Source organism: Lacerta agilis, chromosome 2 (genome assembly GCF_009819535.1).
Source record: "Lacerta agilis isolate rLacAgi1 chromosome 2, rLacAgi1.pri, whole genome shotgun sequence".
NCBI lineage: Eukaryota > Metazoa > Chordata > Lepidosauria > Squamata > Lacertidae > Lacerta > Lacerta agilis.
The window spans coordinates 81,468,852-81,491,846 of NC_046313.1; the positions used below are offsets into that span (position 1 = coordinate 81,468,852).

At 43.7% G+C, this 22,995-nt stretch overlaps 1 protein-coding gene across 1 annotated transcript in view; it reads right to left on the minus strand.

Annotated features, from left to right (window-relative positions):
- Positions 1–480: 480 nt before the first annotated feature.
- KBTBD12 (kelch repeat and BTB domain containing 12) overlaps positions 481–22,995 on the minus strand; it is a 55,309-nt gene continuing 32,794 nt past the window's right edge. Inside the window, exons 5-6 of the mRNA XM_033141038.1 lie at positions 17,681–17,878; positions 481–858 (exon numbers count right to left, since the gene is read on the minus strand). Of these exons, the coding sequence (XP_032996929.1) occupies positions 692–858; positions 17,681–17,878 (365 nt within the window). The 3' untranslated portion in view covers positions 481–691. The remainder of the gene's footprint in view (positions 859–17,680; positions 17,879–22,995) is intronic.

A 22,995-nucleotide genomic window follows, 5' to 3' on the forward strand; every position in this document is an offset into this window, starting at 1 on the left:
TGGCTATCACTGTAATAGACAGTGCTGAGCTAGAGAGACCGATGCTTTGACTTCGTGTCCTACGGCTTTGTATGGACCGATGCTTTGTTCCATATGGAAAACTATAAGAAGCAAGCCCCGAGGTATTAAGGCAAGCAAAATCCTTCATTGTATAAGGCACCAAACCAGAACTTTAGGAAACCATTGCTGATAAGTTCAACATCCGGATGGTTATGGTTGTACAGTATGCAGGACTGTATGAAAGAAGGCTTCCTATCTGCAAACTTTGCCATCAACACAGGGCCAATGCAATCTGACTTTTGAGCTGATTCCACCTGATTATGAAACTAATAGCACAATCCTATGTGTGTTTACTCATAAGTAAGCCCCACTGAGTTCTGTTGAGCTTACATCCAAGTAAATGGGTACCGGATTGCACCCTACGGCCAACTTTTGCACTCCATTTGGCCCTCTGCTGACAATTTAATGGTTTCACCATTTATGTCAGTATAGAATTCTAAATTGTGATTTCTGAATGTGCAAATGTTTTCTTGATTCTTTAAGCGACTGCAAATGCTTGCATTCACTCCAGATGCTTTAACTAACAGTTGTCCTGGCATTCTTAGGTGTCCAGGAGACATTGCTGGCCATTTATATGAAAGTCTCTGTTCTAAGCTCCACATATCAACTACAAGGGAAACCGGCATGCCTATTACTCCACTAAATCAGGAGGAGGAGGAATGATATCCCGTGGGTTCAGCTGAGCAACAAGACAGACATCATAGCTATCATGCATGAGGACGTTGACAGCCACAACATTCCACTGATTTTCCCAGGTGTCCAGCTCTAAGATCTCTTTGGTGATAACTTCATGCCGAGCTGCAACCAAAAAAGAAAAAGAAAAATGAAATGCAACATCAACAAAGGAGTCAAGAAACGATCTTTGATGTAAGTAACAAAGCAAAAAAAAAATCTTTTATGTTATGCTTAGATTAAAAGGAGATATGGCAGTGACTGAAGCATGATTTGCAAACCCAATATTTGTACTCCAAGCTGTACCATGTGTCTGGAAACTCCAGGTTGTGCTGATTTGACTTAAGAATGCCAAGTCCTTTTGTGTTTGGCTTATAACAAAAAAAACATCATTCATTGAGTATTGGTTCTCTATTTTGACCACTGTTATCTAAAAAGGAAACGAACTCGGTTCTTGGATGTGCCCAAACTAATTGCATGCTGAATGCATTCTAAACTAATATAGTGCTACATGGTCCAGAATTGTCCTTTTTCTATAAAGTTTGTTTACAAGTAAATCTTTTCCAGCAAAGTTCCCTTGCAATGTTAATCGAAAACTCCCTCCTTACAGGTGTTACCTGTTTTATTGCTTCCTTGCAGAGATAGGGGATCTTTAACTATTGGTTTTCTTGGATTTATTTTCTTTCCTTTTTTGCAAAATAAAGATTAAAAATACAGTCATACCTCTGGTTACGTTTGCTGCGGGTTGTGTTTTTGCGGGTTGCGAACGCGGCAAACCCGGAAGTGTTTACTTCCGTGTTTTGCCACGCACGCACAGAAGCACAATATCACGCTTTCGCGTATGCGTGATATCACCGCTCGGGAGGCGGACTTTTCGGGGTGCGAATGGCACCCCGGAACGGATTGTGTCCGCAATCCGAGGTACCACTGTAAATGAAAGGAAATCAGTAATTTAATTTCTTATCCTCATCTATACTGAACAGAAAGCAAGTAACATGGGCATTCCCTGCTAGCAGGAGTTTTAACGAAAAGGCCTGCTTGCCCATAAAAGCCTCAGTAGGGTTTTGCCTATCTACGCTGGTGCTATAATTGCATATTATTGACAAGAAAAAGAAAATGTGCATCAGTTCGGGGGGGGGGGGACAACACTGAAGACAGTGGAAGACAATGATCAAACAATGATCGCTTCTGGGTTATCTGTAAAAAGTGAGTGTCAAAGAAAAGACAGCCATTAATGGGAAAAGGGCTAGTGCCCAAACAATCCAATTTGTTTTGGCTGCTTGGGCAGAAGAATTCATGCAAGTGAGTTAGTTATTTGGGCCCTGTCCCAAGCCCCCCAATTCAAGGGATGGTGGGGACCTCACCCATGTATAAAAAGCTTGCATGCCAAATAATCTAATATTAGCCTACTCACACATAACTTAAACCTAATGCTATATTTATTTCACTGCAAGTAAATGACTTGTTTTACATTTCCCAATGGCTGCAATGGAGTACTCTAAGAGATGTTAGGATGGGAGCTCTCAGTAAGAAAGGACTCTAAATACCAGCTGCTGAGGAGCTCACAACTTGAACAGTGACTTTTGCCATCAGGTTCTGCTGATGACCTCCTCATTGGCATCTGCTGGGCCACTGTGAGAACAGGAGGTTGGGCTAGGTGGGCCTTTGGTCAGGTCCAGCAGGGATCTTATGCTCTTATGACTCTTGGCTCTGGGCCCTGTTGTCACACTTGCCCTACATCCACATCTCGAGCACTAATTTGCCATGGCTAGAATCTTTTGGTGTGTGAAATGGCATAACCCTGCAGAAAACACATTGCAAGGAATGTGGGATGGTTTGGCGTGGTCATGGAAAAAAGAGAAACTAAAATGAGTAACTTCTGCAGGCAGCTGCAAATCACACAGAAGCGAACGAACTAATTAGAGTGGATATTGGCTTGCAGGTAGATTCAGCAATGGTTTGTTGTTGTTCAGTCGTTCAGTCGTGTCTGACTCTTCGTGACCCCATGGACCAGAGCACGCCAGGCATGCCTATCCTTCACTGCCTCCCGCAGTTTGGCCAAACTCATGTTAGTAGCTTCAAGAACACTGTCCAACCATCTCATCCTCTGTCGTCCCCTTCTCCTTGTGCCCTCCATCTTTCCCAACATCAGGGTCTTTTCCAGGGAGTCTTCTCTTCTCATGAGGTGGCCAAAGTACTGGAGCCTCAACTTCAGGCTCTGTCCTTCTAGTGAGCACTCAGGGCCGATTTCCTTGAGAATGGATAGGTTTGATCTTCTTGCAGTCCATGGGACTCTCAAGAGTCTCCTCCAGCACCATAATTCAAAAGCATCAATTCTTCGGCGATCAGCCTTCTTGATGGTCCAGCTCTCACTTCCATACATTACTACTGGGAAAACCATAGCTTTAACTATACGGACCTTTGTCGGCAAGGTGATGTCTTTGGTTAGATCTGCATTAAAAGTAAGCATGCCATTCTGATCCTGGTTATCTTACATTGTTTTGTTGTTGTGGATAAAACTGAGGGTACTTTTACTTGCAAGGATGAGACCTGCCTCTTTAAACTTAACTCAGAATGCAATTACTAAACCTTTATTGGCTGCAATGAACAATCAACATCCTTTCCAAATTCTTCCCCAAATTAGTAGCCTTCACATGCAACACACAAAGACATGTCAGACATTCTCAAATGCATTGTGTAAGAAAATTCCCTCCAGGCTTCTGGAAACAGTGAGTTTTGTGGTTTCCATGGGCGTGAGTGTTAAGCAGCCATCTCCTGAGCAGGGTGGAGACAACTTTCACTGCCTCTCTTGTACTTTGCCTGTTTGGAAAAACTGATGGATTTGGCAAGAGCAGTTAGATTCAAGCAACTCTGTTAAAGCCAGTTTTTATAAAGAGCAGCTTTTAACCAAGGCTGAGAAATCGTACCATAACAAAAGAGCCACCAAGCAAGAGAGAATTTTGCTTCAGAGTTCTTCCCCCCCCCTCTTCTTTTATAGGTGAACGGAAGAGCCATTTATTTTCTAGCACAAAAGCTGGGCTTTTTGACACCTATTACAAAAAGCCAACTGCTTTGGTATTAATGAGAAGTTCTTTTTAAAGCTACCTCCCCCCCCATACCAGTTAGAAATTTTCAGCTGAACTTTTGCTGTAGCTAAAATGTGTGGATAGGATATGCTCATCATTCTCTGTTCTGAGGAATTTCTAGGTCTAGCCTGGCTTGCTACAACCATTGGGATAGTGGATTATAACTCTTTGAGCAATTTCACACATTGTACAGCAACAAACTTGGGTTTGCCACTGTTCACCCTCAGCAGGGAGTAATAGCCAATTCCAATGCACATCCGTCCATTGTGAAACACACCCCGCTGAATTTCCAGCAAATTTCTTCACTGTTAACACAGGAAATTATTTACTGGACTCTGACTGGGGCTTTCTCTTCATTTGTAATGTCTCCATTCTAATCTTTCCCTTTCTTGAGGACTATAAAAGTGGAACAAGAGGAGAAGCTATTTTGCTGCTTTTCAGGGGTGCTCATTATCACTTAATTTATGGATGATTAAATTATGCCATTGGAATAATTTGCACAGTGATTTCTTTGGCATGGGGTAATTGTTTATTATGATATTTGTATACTGTGTTTTAATAAATATTGTACTTATGGATGGATTTTATGTTTGTGTAGTTGCATGTCCTGAGACTTTTGAGATGGGGAGGCTAGAAAACAGGTTAAATAAATACAGTAGTCCTTTATCACTTTGCATACAGTAATTGCAATCCTAAGAAGTGAAGCCAATAAAGTCACATACATTTCATTTCTCTAGCTTTTCATTGCTCACAAAATTGTCATAGGTCTGCAGGAATGGGAGAGATGCAAGCTTATGTGCTGAAAAGGGGAGTGAACAGCTGTCAAAACATTGATTTTTTAAAAAAATTAATAGATAATTGAAATTGTGGAAGCAGTGCTAGGAGAAAAGGAAGCAGCATCGCTGGATGTCTATGTTTCCATAGATCAAATGAGGATTCTTGCTGATGGTCTAAAGATTAAAACATTTTTTTAAAAAATGCATATAATGGCAAATAGGAAGGAGAGAAAGGAAGATGTCATTAACCAGTCAGAATTCCACAGACATTTATCCGTGCCTGTCATGCAACCAACTACCCAAAGTGAATGTACTATACTCTTGTTTTGGCAAACTAGGTAAAATCTCAATGGATCATTGGAGATTTGGCAAAATGTCGCTTATTGTACAATTAGGTCAAGTCTTAAATTCATCTGGTGCTGGCATTTAACACCATTATAATCCAGTTGTTTCCATAGTACAGTATGGCAAGTAATTTATGTTGGAGGCGTAAGGCAGCTAATCTGGAATGTTACATTTTGAGTTTACTTTAAGGTTGTGAAATTTTGGACTGACATGGTAAAGGAGATCGAAGTGATAACAAGTTATGTACTACTAACTGATCCTTTATTTTATTTGTGCTGATAAAGGATCAAACACCATTGGAATATGGGGAATTAGTTCAACAATTATTGACAGTTCTTAAACTGATCATCTTTTATAACTGGGAAAAATGAACTTAGCAACACTGGAGGAATAGATATTTCAAGTATGAGATATTGTTCAAAGCGTTAAATGGATAACTAAGGTGAGACAGAGAGGGAAGATAATCTGATTATCTCTTTGTGAACAAATTGAATGTGTTTATTAGCTATTGGTGCAATAAAGTACAGGATCGTGCAAAGCCACACAGACTATTGGGTTTGTTGTGAGCATGGCAAGCTGGTTTCACTTTATATTTTTATGTATAGCTTTGTTCTTACTTTTTATTTTACATTATGGATAGTATTCTTGATGCATCTTTCAAGTCACAAATTTAGCAGTGAATTATTATTTTTTAAGGAGCAGGTAAGGCTTTAAAACGCCAGTTTTCATGTTTGCACCTCTGTCCAGGATAAGTGCCACTAGCTTACTTTGATTTTTTTTTTATTAGGAAACATACATGCTTCATATTCCCAGCCATACTATGCTCTGCACCATTCTTGCAGATGCTCTGCAAGGGAGGAAGCACTACTTGGAGGCTCATAAACTTCCATTTCCAAATATGAATGCATTTTTCCACTCAGACATAACCAGGCTGGGTTTTGCTGTTACAGCTGTATGACAGGCTGACTTGGCCTGCTTCACTCAAGACTGGCCACTCCACAGGGAAGCTTACAGATTGCTTTAGGGTGTGCAGGATAAATATTTAATCTGAGTCTCTGTTCTTGGAAATTGCATTCCATATGTGGTTAGAGTTTATACTTACCCCTGTGGTACTACATATCGATTGCTGCTGCTACTTTCTTTCTCTCCCTTTTTATGGGAAAGTTGCATTTTTCAGGAAAGGCAATTTTGAAGATGAAACTCCAACTTCATTCATATCTATCTTTCTGTCTATCTATCTATCTATCTATCTATCTCCAGCAAAGTGTCTGCAATTCAATATTTGAGTTGTCATGTATTTTTTAATGTTCTTCCATGCAAGAACAGCAAAAAATAGGAAGTTGGAGTTTAAAGTACATGACTATATTTTTTTTAAATGGAAGGGTTGAGTCTTATTTTGTTTTATGCTGGATGGTTGCCTCCTGTCCCTTGAACTATGAAAAGGAATCAAATCAAGAGTTTGGTTGTCAAAAGTACGCATATGCACATGTCTACACCATCCTAGGGACTGTACCGGTAATTTGCAAATTGTAGCATGGTGAGGTCAGAATCAGAACCCTTAACAAACTAAAGTTCTCAGGATTCTTCCAGTGCCTTAAATGTATGATGTGGATGTAACCTGAGTCTGATAATGCTGGGTAAGTTACTTTCATGCATGCTATAACCCACAGAAACAGATGTTGGCAAAAGGAGAAAAGAGGATAAATGATCTGAACAGTGTCAAACAAGAAGGCTGTTGCATAGTTTGGGAGTAAGATCTAGTTCTTGAGTCACTGAAATTTTTAAGTCTTTATGTGGTCAAGAACTGCAATAGCAAATCCCCAGTCTCCCACACTGTTATTATTGTTCATTATCTATGAATGTGATCTAGTTGAGATTCCTGCATTAGGGTTGGACTAAAAGACCCCCAGGGTTACTTCCAACTCTACAATTCTATGATTCGGTCTCCCTGCTGTTCTGCTACCCTTCTCACCTCATCTGTGCTGTCCCAGCCACACCTTCTCTTTTGCTTAATGGGCCCTCAAGATCAGAGCCGTCTCATCCATAGAGGCCGGTGGCGCGGCGCGCCAGGGCGCTGGGCGCCCCAGGGGCGCCCCCACGAGCCCGCCGGCATACCAGGCTCCCCCTCCCCAACCCGCCTGCCCGCCCGCCGGTGCGCGAGCGCCCGTCCGCCCGCCCCTCATCATCTGCCCGCCGGCGCGCGAGCGCCTGCTCCAACGCCACGCCCCTCATCCCCCGCTTGCCCACCCCCCCTCCCGAGGGGCGGCCAGCGCGGGAGGGGGGCGGGCGGAGAGGCGGCAGGCTGGGGGCGCCGAGGGATCGCTGCGCCAGGGCGGCTGATCGCTCTAAGACGGGCCTGCTCAAGATCCTATCACTTTCCCCCTCCACTACCACTCTTTCTAGCCCTTGCACCACCCAAATATTTCCCTCTCCCTTCTCAAAAGCAGAGGTGGGTCTATCAGAGGGGGATGAAACCATTGTGAACTGCTGGTCTTGGTAATTTGACCTGCCAGATATGAAAGTGTAGCTGCTTTTGCAGCTGTGTCGAAGAAAGAGTGCAAAATCTCCGCCCCTTCCTGAACCTAGCATCCTTATCCTTGACTTTTTTTTTTTTGGTACTCGACACTGCATGGCTACCTCATCAGCAGTACCCTGCTATCCGGAAACGAGTTTTCTTTATTTTTATCAGATCAATAGATGCTTCAAATCCAGACCAGTTAATTTTACCATTCCATGCATCAGTCTATGGCCGCAGTCAGAAATAATTCCTACCCTTAACAGGTTATTCTCCTTATGATCCATCCTCTAAGTTCTCTTTGTACAGTTGCCAAGCTACTGGCTCTAAATCAGGGCCGGTTCTATAGTAGGAATTCCTTCCTGTTGCTCTTGGTGTGGGATTGCCTGAACACTGCTACAGAAGTGGCAAAAGAAGCACTATATGTGTGAGTGTTGCTTTCTTTCTCTCGCTAAAGCAGTTAGGGCACCAGGTGAGGGCTGATTAGATGGCCAGGGAGTGGACCTGAGGGAGGCCTTCCCGCTCCGTCAGCTCCACCCTCTGGCACAGCCCATGTCCAAGCCTGCATCCCCATTCGCCAAACCAGGATGCAAGCCAGGATCCGGCTCCTGATAGGCAGCGGGGGTTTATGCCCCCGCCGCCTATCAGGAAGGGGCACTGAGGCTGTGACTCCCCCGTCCAGGCCCCAGTGGAGCCTCTACCGTCCTGCAACGCCGCTGCACCAAACGGGTGAGTGGACTTCTACAATCATATGGTACTCTTTGAGCTGCAGAAGTAATCAAAATTCCTCTTCCATCCTGAGAGCATCAGTTGGAGGTGCTGTTGAAACTGATGTTATTAATTCCAAAAATATACTTTGCTAGCACTTTCCTAGTGCTTTCTCTCCCGTCCTACCACTCTCTCCAATACGCTTTTATATTATTATCGTACAACACATAAATAATAATGAGTAATGTTTCGTGCACTGCTCTGGTTCGCCAGAAGCGGCTTAGTCATGCTGGCCACATGACCCGGAAGCTGTCTGCGGACGAACGCCGGCTCCCTCGGCTTATAAAGTGAGATGAGCGCCGCAACCCCCAGAGTCATCCGCGACTGGACCTAATGGTCAGGGGTACCTTTACCTTAATGTTTATATGATTACAGTAGATGAAAAGCATCATATGGTTATGCATTGTCTTGATATTTACTATTCGGAAACAGAAATAACATAGCCCATTTCCCCATAAATCTATCTGGCTGATTTATATGTGTTCTGTTAAAGCAAGTTAATTTGATCATTTTTACAGCAGATCATATTTTCTCAGTCCAATCTAATAAGGATGGTACATTGCTGTTTTCCCAGTTCTTTGCTTGCATTATTTTTACAGCTGTTAATAAATGGACTGTCACTTCCAAATCATTTTGTGGAACTGTATTTTTTTAAAACAACAACAACACCTTAAAAGCATTATTTTAGGCTCAAGAAGTGTATAATGATCACCCATTTCTATGATGGTATTATAACTATATTAAAAAAAAAAACTGGATCCTGTATCAAAATATATCCATAAAATCTGCTCTTCTTACCCCATATCTCCAACAATTATCCAGTCCTGTTTGATATATTAAATTCAGCTTGTATGGTGTAAGATACTATTGATACAGGATTTTGAAATTATTTTCCCTTAAATCTACTTAAATCTGCTGATACCAGCCTAGATAGAATATGACTCCATAACCATTTCCATTCATCGATTCTTATTTCAGATCTTACATCCCTTTCTCATTTTCTCATAAAATTACTGTTTATTTTGTATCTCAAATCATATAGTTGAATTTACCCATGGCCCCCTTCATGTTTACTTTATTTTATTAGTGTTCCATATTTTGTAAGTATAAAAGTAATTGCTCCCCTAATCTGAAAGAACTGAAATGTTGGGTGTCTTGTTCCTCCCATTATTTTTGTAATTTTCTCATAGGCAATATTTTGTCCATTCAATAATACATTAATAACATCTAACCCTGTGATTATGGTACTGGAGGAGACTCTTGAGAGTCCCATGGACTGCAAGAAGATCAAATCTATCCGTTCTGAAGGAAATCAGCCCTGCATGCTCACTGGAAGGACAGATCCTGAAGCTGAGACGCCAATATTTGGCCACCTCATGAGAAGAGAAGACTCCCTGGAAAAGACATTGAAGTTGGGAAAGATGGAGGGCACAAGGAGAAGGGGACGACAGAGGACGAGATGGTTGGACAGTGTTCTTGAAGCTACCAACATGAGTCTGACCAAACTGCGGGAGGCAGTGGAAGACAGGAGTGCATGGTGTGCTCTGCTCCATGGGGTCACGAAGAGTCGGACATGACTAAACGACAAAACCCCTGTGATTTACCAATCTTTAAAAACTCCTATTAGACCAGAAGCAGGGTTTATGAACTCATTATAGAAAAATGAAGTTAATGGGGAAAGTCCTGGGCATACTATTGCCTTCCCAATTGTCATCGTCATACCACAGCATATTTCTAAAATCTCTTTTTTCCAAGTAATGACTCTGCTTCTATGATTTTATCTGGAGAAAACCAGTCCTTTATTAAAGCTAATTTTATCGCTTGACAGTACCAAACTATATTTGGAATTCCCAGACCTTTTCTGTCTACTTTTTTATATAACACCTCCGATAATTTTGCTTCAAAGAGTTCTGTGTTACAGCCTCTTGTGCCTGGTAAAAATATTGGGCAAATGTGCCTGCCTGACAGACTGAAAAACTGAATAGCTTAGAAGCGGCCATGGGGATTCATGAGATAAGAGGGTTGCGCATGATAGAACCAAAATGTTGGCAGGGGTTGCAAGGCCTTGTGTGGTAGGAGTGTGTGGTTTAGGGACTTCTCCAAACAAACTGCTTATTGAGTGTTCATCCCAATTTACTTGCACAAAGCCTGAGCGAAGGTTATATAGTGTCTGCTCTTTGCTGAGCATTTGTTCTGATTTGTTTGCAGGGAGGTTATACATCTTCCTATCAGCTGATCATGATTCCACACTTTTTAGTGCATTTCCCCATCACTTTTCTAACTGCAAAATGTGTGTGTGTGTGTGTGTGTGTGTGTGTGTGTTTTAGTTGATTTGTTGCATCAGAGCCTTTAATCCACTTTTGTTGTGTAAACCTACATTTCCAGTATGCGGTTGAATCCCTCTCACAAAATAGTGACAGTCTGGAGCAGGGGCGTCGCAGGGGAGGGGCGGGGGGCGGGGGGCCCCGGGCAGCGCCCCTGCTGGGGTGACACACCGGGGGCGGCCCCGCCCACTGGGCTTTTTTTTTTTTTTTAAAAAAAATTACTTTTTTTACTTTTTTTTTTTTTTTACTTTTTTAAGGCTATTTTTTACTTTTTTAAGGCTATTTTCGGCACTGCCGGGGTGGAGCCGCAGGGGCGGCCAGCGAGGAGGGGTGTCACCCCCCCTCACTGGCCGCCCCTGCGGCTCCGCCCCAGCAGCGCCGAAAATAGCCCCCCCTTCCAGCGGCGCAGCTCGGCATGGAGGCAAGGGGCGGGCCAGCCAGGTGGGGTGCCACCCCCTCCTGGCTGGCCCGCCCCTTGCCTCTTTGCTGAGCTCCGCTGCTGGCTGGCTTGCGGAGCCGGGGCATGGAGAGGGGCCGTCCCTCTCCCTGCCCTGACTTGCGCTCCGCCATGGGAGTCCGGGCGGCGGATTCGGGAGTCTTTGCAGCTCGCAAAGACTCCCGAATCCGCCTCCCAGCACCCCTTCCTGCCGCGGCTGCTCACGCAGGCACGAGCAGCCGCGGCACGAAGGGGTGCCGCCGCCAGGCGGAGGCTTCGGGAGTCTCCCGAATTCGCCGCCCGGCACCCCTGGGGGCGGGGCGTCACGTGCGTCATGACGTCATGACGCGCGCACACACCGCAATGCCCCGCCCCCAGGGGTGCCTCTTGGCTTCCCGCCCCCAGCAGCCGAGGGGCTAAGAACGCCCCTGGTCTGGAGGCAACCTAGACCTGTGTGTCCCACATGCAGAGAAGGCATGTCTGCAGCCCCAATAGCGCCATATTACTCTAGCTCGGGAGTCTTATACACTGCAGCACATTCTTTGTTTGGAGCTAGCCATGGGGATTATGTAACTCCAATCCTGTGACAACTGGATTTAGGCCTATAGCAAAAAATTTAGGCCTATAGCAAAAACTCACTTTCCCATCTAGTTTTTAAGTTGAGTCATCTGTGCAAACAATGCGCCCTCCACCCCGATTTTGCTGATGTTTTCTTTTCTCATACTGTTTCTCTATAATTGTTCTTATAATGCTGATATTGCTGACTTGTTATTTTAAACCACATCAAGGGCCATATTGATGGAATAGCACAGAATAAAATTGATTGCTTAATGCACAATCATTTCAAACTAGCAAAATATCTGCCAATAAGCTGGGTAAGTGGGAGGGGGGACACATTGCAGGGACCCATGGGTCTCCTCTTAGTGGAAGTCAGACCACACAACACCAAGGGCAAGAGGCAGGTTTTAACCCCATTGCTTATGGCCATCTCTTTACTTTTCCGTTTGGGAACAAATGGTAGGCATTCTGTTACAAAATAACATAAAAGGGGTAGGCTACTTATTGTCTTAGGAGCATCACCGATTCCAGTTTCTTGGGAGACCAGGTTTTGCTTCTTTCCCAACTGTCTTGCTGATGCTAACGGGAGTTGCTGATAATTTTGCAGTTTCCAGAGCAGTGTTAATCTATTGCAGCAAAATGAATGATGACTATTGTGCCACCTTAAGGACTAACACATTTATTATGCTTCAGAATCGTTCAGATACAGGAGGCTTTTCTAGAGAAGATTTTGTAAACATTACTTATAATATTATTTATTACTATTTATTATTTATTAAATTTGTATATTGCCCTTCACTTGAAGATCATGGAACATAAAACAAAAACAAAACAATGGCCCCCTCCCATACATTTAAAAAGGCTGTAGAATATTTAATCAGCCCTGATTATAGAGAAATGTTTTTGCCTGGCACCTAAAGATATGTAATGAAGGAGCCAGGCAAGTTTCCCTAGGGAGAACATTCCACAAATTGGGGAGCCACTGCAGAAAAGGCCTGTTCTTGTGTTGCCACCCTCCAGACCTGGCATGGAAGAAGCACACAAAGAAGGGCCTCAGAGGGTGATCGCAGGGTCCGGGTTGGTTCATATGGGGAGAAGCTGCCCTTGAGGGGTTGTGGTCCTGAGTCCTTTAAGGCTTTAAGGTCAAAACCAGCCCTTTGAATTCGGCCTTGAAACCCTTGCTCTTGCTTACTCCCACCCCAAGCAGCTCTCCACGAGGAACAACACCCTTTCTGCAGGCTAAGGGTGTGAAAAGGCTGGCTTCCTCACGAGGGGGGGGGGGGGGGGAATCCAGCAGCTGTGGAGAAAGGCCAAATGAATAGCTCACCTTCTCCGCTGATGGCCTCTGGCTGCTGCTACCTCTGCAAGTGAAGCACCAGTTCTCCACAAACCATCTCAAGTTACCTGAAGCTGGCGCTTGCCCTTTCCTTTAGTGAAGCATACTAAATGTGACAATTGTGTCAGGCAAACACAGGCCACAGCTGTCAGCCCCTGGAGGCCAGGAGGTTTAGCTTGAGAGCGAAAGAGCCGTAATAGAAGCATTGTGCTACCAGTCTGCAACAACGCTCTTGAAATCAGTAATATACGGGCAATGGCTTAGCAGTCAACCCACTTGGAAAACACAAGGCAGCTCTTGTCCACTGCATACCGGTACTCCTGAGTGTTCATTTAAAGAAAATAGCCTCTTGGGGCAAGCAAAGCTACAAACTGTAATTGACATAGAGATTCTAACGCAAAGCAGCCTTGCTGAACCTCCCACTGCTGGATTTAATATTGCTGACAACTGGAGGACATCACTGTTTGTGACACTAGGAAATAATTGGAGGAGGTAGAGGTGGAAAAGAGCTGAGCGGGGAGAACCACCAGAACAAAAAGATTGATTCCTCCCTGCCTTAATGTTATAATTAGATGCATATTAGCAGAATCAGCACAGTTAATAAGCAAATCACTGTTTTACTGCTTTAATGGGGGGGGGGGAAGAATGTAGATTCCTGGCTGGTGTCAGAGCAGGTTGGAAAAGGGATTTCAAGCAGAGTTTTCAAGCTACTTATAATGAGCTCTCTTAATGCTTCAGTCGTATAGTATAATGGGAAGACAGCAATTACTAATAGCAAGGATGAGCCAATATTAAGCAGCAAATCAAGCATGAAAAATCATAGCTGCCTGTAGTCTCGGCAGTTCTCTGAACAGACTCCATCTCAGTGTCAAATGGACCCTATAGCTGTCTCTTCAGCCCAGCTCACTGTTTATGCAAAGTTTGAAAACAATGAGACTTGAGGGCATGTAGCTGTGTGCTGATCTGCAACCAATATTGACGACCACTGGCCTGAGCACCACTTGGGATTCTCAAATAATAATGATGATGATGATGTAATATAAATAATTATCTTACAGACATTTCAGATAAATGCACAGTCTTGAAAACAGCTGTCAGGGGCTCTGGTCACATTTTGTTCACTTTGCAGTACAAACACATACTGAGTTATGTGAGCTCATGCACTTGGGAACCTCCAGCACTCGTTCAGGATCTTGTTTACATGCTGTTCCCGCAACCTCCAACTTTGGGCTATATTTTGCCATCCCTTTAAGGGTATAGGGGTGGAGGAAAGCTATCCCACATCTAAATAATAGGGGGGAAAGGGACTATTCCAAGAACTCTCCAAATCAAGTAACTTGAGCAGTTCAGCGTGCAAAGTCAATTTTTCATGATGATGAGATTTGAGAATTGTCATTAGCCCTTCTCTCCTTGTGGCAAACCTTTCTGTGAAAAGCATCTCCCTTTTTCCTTCTAGTGCCAGTCCTGCCTTTCTCTAGATCAGTATAGGGCTCCAATTCCCATCATGATGGCATTTTTGACAGGGTGTTTATCATGGCAGTTCTGACATACAAAAGGCCTTATTCAGAAACTGTATGATGATAAGTCAGTTAGTCATGCTGAATCTAATTGCTTCATTTACTTGAGGCATGCCATCAGTAGGCTACTCAAAATTTGTTCACCTACTAAGTTTCAGCTTTTTGTTTTTCAGATCTGAATGAAAATAAAAGATGAATAGAAGCTCGCAAAGAATAGGCAGGTTAGGGCAAATCAGCATGTGAAATCCACCCCCTGCACACACACACAAGTGTACACACAATTTCTGGGCTCAGAGTCATTTCATTCTTAGCATGAAACTTGAGATTACATTTTTTTTAAAATGAAGTAGAACCTACAAATCTGAAGTCTGCTAATCCCTGTCCTATGTCACGGGATCTCTTCATAATCCTTAACTTGCTCTTTTGTGAGATGTTGTGCCCATCCAAACTTTTCTGTGTGACGTTTAACTACGTCCTGGCCAAACTCACAGAAGCTGGATCGCAAACTGTTAAGTGCTACACACCAGCTCAGCCAGTCAGTGCTGCACTGTCACAAGTACAAAAACACCCAGGGTCCCTTCACTCTGGTGTTTTATTGATGAAATAATTGTGCAATGGTGGAGTTATACTGAACTGTCCACGCAACATTCGTTGTTCTGAAATGCTTCCCCAATGTCAGCTCATGGTTGCCCTCTGTAAAGGTACTCTTGCACTATAGCACAGCGCAAGTGGGAGAAAAGACACACACACTTTGAATACTTGTTGTACACAAAGTGACACAATTTCAGGATGAAACTATGGGACATGCTCTGACTGGAACAAAGCAGTAGGTATACCCCAAAACTGTTGCAAGGGAAACCAGCATCATGCGTAACAACTACCTTGATACCACCATGAGCACAAATCATCCTGAACGCACAATAAAAAGTATGCCTAGAGGGGCCCCAAGATTTACCACAGAAATACAGCAGTGTATTATTACCATCATCACCAGTGTTCTGAGCTGTACAGTTCCAGGCCTCTTGAGAACACATGAATATGCCTGTCATTTTTTATAAATCTTAAAAAAAGGGGGGGGAGAATGGTAGTGGGAAGAAGGGTTAGTTTTGAATGGAATCCAGAACACAGAGCTTTAAAATGAAGTGAGATAACAACTCAAACCTAGCCCAGCTGGAACTACTGTCACGTAAAAGATGGATGCATGTTTTGTGGTGTTCCTAAGCAGAGAATCTGGGAAGTAATTAACCTGACTTGACATTCATTAGTGCTAGATAATGTATCTGTCTGCCGGCGTTTTCCTTGTGAAAAGAACTGTGGCAACAGCAGCTGTGTCAGGTGGGAATACATGTTTGATGTACTTAAGACCTAGGTGTATTTGGCAGGCGGGGGTGAGCAGAGAAAGAAAACAGAACAGCCACAGTATGAGAAGGCTGCATGCCTGAAGCCGCCTGACAAAATATTTTTAACCAACCGTATCCAACTATGCTGATGAGTTAGGAAGCGAAGGATGCCGATTGGTTCAATAGCTGCAACTATGACAATGAAAAGTCCATGCTTAGCATGCTGGTGTGTGTGTGTGAGCCTTGTGGGACAGGGACCAGATTTTACACAAGTGGGACAGTATTATTCTCACTATTTGGGGAACATGAAATCTCTCTCGGGACTTTAATAGTAATGATAAGATAATCCTGTTCTGTGCTTCCTTAGTGCTTATTCTCCTGTAAGCTCCATGAATATATGAAAACAAAGAAAGCAGTTGTGTGTGGTATCAAGGATAGGGAACAGTACACGTTGCACACTAGAGGGGAAGTCTGGTCAAGGGCATTGCTGTTTTTAGTTTCGACAGCTGTGAAGATCCACATATAGAAGCTGAAGGGCAGGCAAGAGTTCAGATTTTCTCAAAATTCTGGTGTAAACACGGAGTGAGGGCAGGTTCACACCAATGCTCACTACACAGGCCTGGGATGAGAACAGCAAATGGCACCCACTGCTCCAGTAAAGCTGTATAGAACACAAGGCCGTTTATGTTATTTTGGCAGGAAATCTCCTAAGTGCTTCTTCCCTTCCCTGGCAGTAAATACAATAACTGGGCTGCATCCAGCAAAGTCATCCAATTGGCAGAAGGATGTCCGCCTGTGCAAGAGGACTTCATCTCCCTGTGCATCCCCCCCCCAAAAAAAATCAATTCTGGGTTTTCCCCTAATCATCCAAAGCACATTTTGTTGAATTCAGCAGGTAAACAGGTAGAGGAAGTTCTTGCTCTCATCCAGTTATTTAATTGGATACAGCCCTTATTAAATTCAGTATCTATCAATCTGCTGCCCTTTCATGAAACCCAAAATCAGCTATATAAGGCTTATCCTGCCTAATGCTAGGGCCAACCCTACATACATGATGGATGGCTGCAGAGCCATGTTTTCAAGGCCATATCAGGTGGAATAATATAAACTACAGGGTTGGGGCTCATTTAAGAGGCACCAGGAGAAAACTGAACCACAGATATTTCTGGGAACTCTGTTATAGCAACTTTCTCATTTTTTCTGCCTAGATTGTGTGTGTGTGTGTGAGTGAGAGAGAGAGAGAGAGAGAGAGAGAGAGAGAGAGAAAATATATGAATTGTAGAGTTGGAAAGGACCCCATGGCTCATCTAGTTCAGGGGTCAGCAAACTTTTTCAGCTGGGGGCCGGTCCACTGTCCCTCAGACCTTGGGGGGGGGGGGCGGACTATATTTTGAAATAAAAAATGAATGAATTCCTATGCCCCACAGATAACCCAGAGATGCATTTTAAATAAAAGCACACATTCTACTCATGTAAAAACATGCTGATTCCCGGACCGTCTGCGGGCCGGATTTAGAAGGCGATTGGGCCGCATCTGGCCCCTGGGCCTTAGTTTGGGAACCCCGGATCTAGTTTACCCTCCTGCAATACAGGAATCTTTTGCCGAACTTGGGGCTCAAAACTATGAACCTGAGATTAAGATTCTCCTGCTCTACCAACTTTATAAAAGTAGTCAGTAGCATGAAAAACAAACACCAGTCAGGACATGGGCAACTTAAAGAGGGTTGAAAAGCTTGGGAAAATAAAAACACCCTTCAGGTTTGGTTCCAAGGGAACAGGTGATATGATGCTCAGTTTATTCATGTATCAGAAGAATGAAGGGATTATAAAAGCTGGTCAGGATGCAAATTGTATCTCTTAGGATGATGGAATTTGTATTCACATGCCTTGGTGGCTCCTAATGCATATTACAAAAACAGCCACATTCTCTTTGGATTTATCCAGTACCTGCTCCACGAAATCCCCCACAGACATAGAGCTTCCGTTCCACGGCACCAGCAGAGGTAGAATTAGTTCTCAAGGAGAGAAGAGGATAGGGCATGGGAGGACCATCTCTCCAAAAATTCCTTTCAGGGTTATAGATCTCCACTGCATCAAGACATTGCCGTGACTGTCCTCTGTCTTGACCAAGACAGCCAATCCCACCTGTAGAGAGAGAAAGACAGACAGACAGACAGAGACATACATTAATGACAGCAGAAAACATGGAGGAATGCATTGCAACCAATGGCCCTTCATAGCAGATCTACACTATGTACACAAGGCTGTTTAAAGTTGATTTGATTGCTTTGATGTGTGCATGTCTTACACTTCATCCACACAACATTATCCTCATCCAAGTGGTAGCGTACACTTCCTATACTTTTAATTCATATTTTCCTGATCTATGGATAATGAGGTGCCGGGGTGGGGGGGGGAATCCAAGATAAAATAGCATGTTACCCAACTGTGGATGTACTGCATTGTATGGTGTGTGTGTTTTTAACATGTGTATGGTGACATTTTGCTGAGTGTCTTCTATGAACACACCCCATACTTGCTTGGTGAGGTGGCTGCTGCTATGGCTGAGAGTAGCACACACAGACACACACTCTCTCTTTTTTAATCTGTTGTTTTGTGCAAGTCTGGTATATTGGAAAACTTGTATGTATTTTTAAAAATGTCCATCTATCAACACCTGGAGGACTCCAGGTTCCTTATTCTGTCCTATGTGCATATAAATAGGAGAAGAGAGGACTACCGTAAATGGTTCTGGTGTGCTGTAGAAACTCAAACTGTTGCTCACCCCTTAAAAAAAACAACCAGGCTGGATGTGCATTCCATAGCAAGAGAGGCAAAGCACTGCACACACCTTCTAAAGAATTAAGGATGGACAAGTGAATGTATGAATCAATAAATGGTCACAAGGTGGTGTGGTATACCTTGCTGCTCTTTGCCCCTTCCTTTTTCAAAAATTATGGCTGGACACACCATCATTAAGGGACACCCACACACCCACACCAACTCTGAATAATAAATTTGTCTATTGCACTGGCAGAACCACATTCCTCATTGCTGCAACCAAAGCAAGGAATGCAGTATCTGGGGAGAACCGTCTCGTTTTCCAAGGTACAAAATATTTTAGTTTGAGTGCTGGGAAAATATGATATCCCCACAGCAGAAGTGAACTGACCCTTGAAGGAAGAATGTGGACTGTGTGCAACAGATAAGAAACAAATGCAGACTTTTTGTGCAAGCACACACAGAAATGGATCAGGTGGAAATGCCCCTATTCAGATACCTCTTAATTAAACAAAACATGAATTCACTGCCTCTTTGAAAGAGAATTCCCACAACTCTTTATTAAAGCCAGATGTAGCAAGAAGTACATTTTGAACACGCCAATATATTTTGCTAAGATGTGGCTGCAGTGGTTGCCCAAATTATAAACGGCCAGCTCAAATGGTGCATCGTTCACAATGGGGAAGATGCTCAAAAATTAAGCATTTTTAGTCCAATTGACGCCAACACAACTTAGGCTGTATTCACTCTCCTGTTTCCTGTGCAGTGGAGAAGGAGGAGAGGGCAGAGGGTGGTACATAAAGTAGGAAGTGCCCTCAGTTGTAGCAATCAAAGCTTGCATGTACCGGTATTTGCTGTTGGGGCTAAAAACTCACTTCATGTACCAAGAGGCATGCAGTGTTTACTTAACACAGAATGAAATGTTAACATATCTGAAAGTGGATGTTTGCACAAGAGCACATTAATTTTAAATGGGGGGGGGGGATATGTGGCTGAGTGACAAGTCTGGTATTAAAGCACTATTTGGCCTTGGATGATTGGGCGGAGGAAATCTGTATCTGAATGTGTAACTATTTTCAGCCTTTGGATGGAGGCCATGTTTAAAGGATGCTAGCATATTACCCAATAAGGAATGCACAATAAATTATATTGCTAGCTGAGCACTGCAAATGTGCACGTACTTACGTTGGAAGAAATATTTGTCCCACAAAAGTCAACAGCAAAACTTTTAACTAATCGTATGAGTTGGGATCAATCCTCTGCACAATTGCCTGGGAGTAAGTTCCACTGAATACAACGGGGCTTACTTCCAATAAATATCCACAGGATTGCTCTGCACATGTACTGATATGGAGGCATAAATAACCTTGAAGTTTGGTAGTCTCTTCCTTCACATGGTTTGCTACTTGAACCCACGCAGCCTAAAGTGCTCAGGGAGCGTAACAACGCACTCATTCCAGCCAGATTGCAAATGGGAGCTTTCCTTCCAATGCAACTAATAATTATGCTCCCCCTGCCCGTGAATCAGACTGCAGTGGGGAACAAACAGTTACCCCCCATGCCTATTGTGCTCATGTCCTGCTTGTGGGCTGCTGATTGGCCAGAACACTCAACTAGATATGCCTTTGGTCTGATCCACCAAGCCATTGTTTATGTTGTTATATCTCATCTCGTTTGGCTTTCAGGCAGTGGTCTTTCCTAGCTCTAATACCTGGCATTATTTTAACTGGAGATGCCAGGAAATGAACCTATTGCCGTCTGTGTGCAAGCTCTGCCACTGTGGCCTCTTGTCTATATCGCTCTGCTTTTGTTTTGTTTTTTTTTATAAGAATTTATTGACCTTTTTCTTATAACAGCATATACCCACACCCACACCTACAATTAAACAAATACAAAACAAATACACTGATAAAACAAATACAAACAGTGTCAAGTTTTCTTGTTGCATCTTTTCTTTAAAAAGAAAATTTCTATTTCCATATCTTGACCATTGACTTCCCCTGCCCTTTCTCCTTCGAGTTCATATCCTTAATCTATTTTATAACCATTTCTCCTGAAATTCAAATTCAATTATATAGTTACACACAATTATATATTCAACATTTAACTAACAATGCATCATCGTAGTAATATCTCATCATAATTCTTCTTCCATTAAAATCTTCACCAATCATTTATATCATATCTATCTCTTCTATCCTTTAAACTGCTGCTAATAACATAGTAACTCAAAATATCTCCTTTCATATTCAAACAAAAAATAAACAGAAAGATTGTTGACAGTATTCACCCTCCGATTTCAAAATTCCATGACAGGCTACTTCAAATTTTACTTAGTGTTTCACCCCACACCCCCTCTGTCCATTATTCTTCTCCTGGTGGCATCAACACTGAATTTCCCTGTAGCTTCCCTCTCCAAGCGTCCACAGATCCAGGCACAGTCCAAAACTCTCCTTGCCACGAGCTCCAGGATGTCCATCTCGTCGTCTCTCAGCTTCTCCGGTTCTTTGTAGCATTCCTTTTCTTCTTGTAAAAACCATAATTCTCTGTCCCTGGCCCCCGAGCTCACACCTCGGGGACTGGATATAACAAATCTTACCGTCGCCTTGGGACTGCCACCCCCAAAAGGCGAGTTTCTTCTCCGAAGTAGCTCACTCATTTCTCTCCATCTTTCCAGACATCCTCTCAGCTCTTTGGCAAGACTTTCTTCCAAAGTGTTAAAAGTTTTAAAAGCCTCCTCTGTGGGCAATTGGTTCTCTTTCAGACCCCCACACAAGACTTTGACTTTCCTGTACAGCAGTTCCACCTTCAAAGCAGTGAGCCTCTGTTCGTCCGTTAGTCCAGAGTTCAGTACCAGTTCAAGGACGAAGCCCAGCATACTGGTAGAGGGGGAGGAAGTGGGTATCAGATTTCTACTCCTGCCTCTCTGTTCGTCGCCATTTTCCTAAACTGGAGCGCAGATACCGCAACTTTAAATGGAGATATTTTCCACTAATTTACTTCCCAAGAAAAAAGTTTGCCAGTCTCATGTATCAATTTTAAGTACATTGAAACAGTTCTGTAGCAGCAGTTACTCAAATTGGTTAGCTTCTTTAACTCGAAGGGAAGAAGGCAGGCTGCCTTTCTCCTTCCCCCCGGATCGTTCCAAAAGCTCAGTTTCTGGTCAAATTAATTACTCACGACCACCGGGTTCCTTTGGCTCCATTCTTCAAAGGTAGAACTAAGACGCTCACCGCGGGCTTTGTCGCCGCATTTGCATCCCGGTTGGGGCATATCCCCGTAAGCCCGGCTCCGTTGTCCCTTCACCCCCACTCCCCCTTTACAGGGGGGGCAAGGGAAGGGTTCGGAGCCTCCGTGGGCGCAGCCGGGGAGCCCAGGGTGCGGGACGCTCTTCCCGCACCCCAACCGGAGCCCCGCTTTGCGGTTGCGGGGCTCCTAACCCCCGGGATGGATCGGGCGCCTCGCAGCCGAAGCAGCCCCGACCACCCGCTATGGCGTCGCCAGCCGGAAGTCTATATCGCTCTGCTTTTGAGCTATGGGCCTCTCCCCTAGCAAAAGTGATATGATGGAGGCACAGAACAAATGATTCTCCATTCTCAGGTATCACAAGAAAGAATTGCCTGCTAGAGTGAAAGATATATGCTTTGAAAACACCACACAAACGCCTACATAACAATATAATTTCATGTCACCGCTACAACAATTTGCCAAGCCCTAATAAGCATGCTTATTATAATTCTCCTGTTGAACAAAAGAAACTCTACCAATTACCAGTAAATTGAGAGGTCTGAGCTCAGCGTTGATTGGCTGGGACAGATTTGCAGCATCCCAGAGGCATCCTCCATAAACTCACTCTGTATGCTGCTAACAGTACACTCTGGAGCATCAGTGTTGCTGTGGTTCAGAGCAAAGTGTCCCGCAGTGCATTCAGATTCTCCTAGGTGCTTGGCACATCTAACAAGCACAGAAACAGATCCATTCAAACCTTTAGAGGTCCACTCTTTCTGAATGCCCATGGCTGATTCCAAAGATGTCCTCCTCAAATTTGACCCAGCAGGAGGTAAGGCATCATATACAGAACATGTATTTTCTTATCCTTCAACAGTTAGATTGCTCACATGCGACACACACTTATTTCAACTCTGTTTCAGCACTTGTTTTGCGGGTGGGAGGAGAGAGAGAGAGATGCCAGCAGGACATTCAGCATAGCTCTCTTCTCAAAATCTTGGCAATGCTAGCACAGAATAAGAATGACCTTCATGGAATACACAATTGAACTTATTTTGAAGCAGTCCTGTTGGCTTCAGTAGGGTTGCTTACAATTCCCCCCCCCCACACACACAACCAAGCTGTTGTAGGTGGGCAATCTGTAATTGTTAAATTGCAGAGATGAATGTGCTAGCATGACCCATAAACATCTGCATCTACACTGCTGAATGCAGCACCATATAATGTGCATTGGTACTATTTCCACGCCAAAG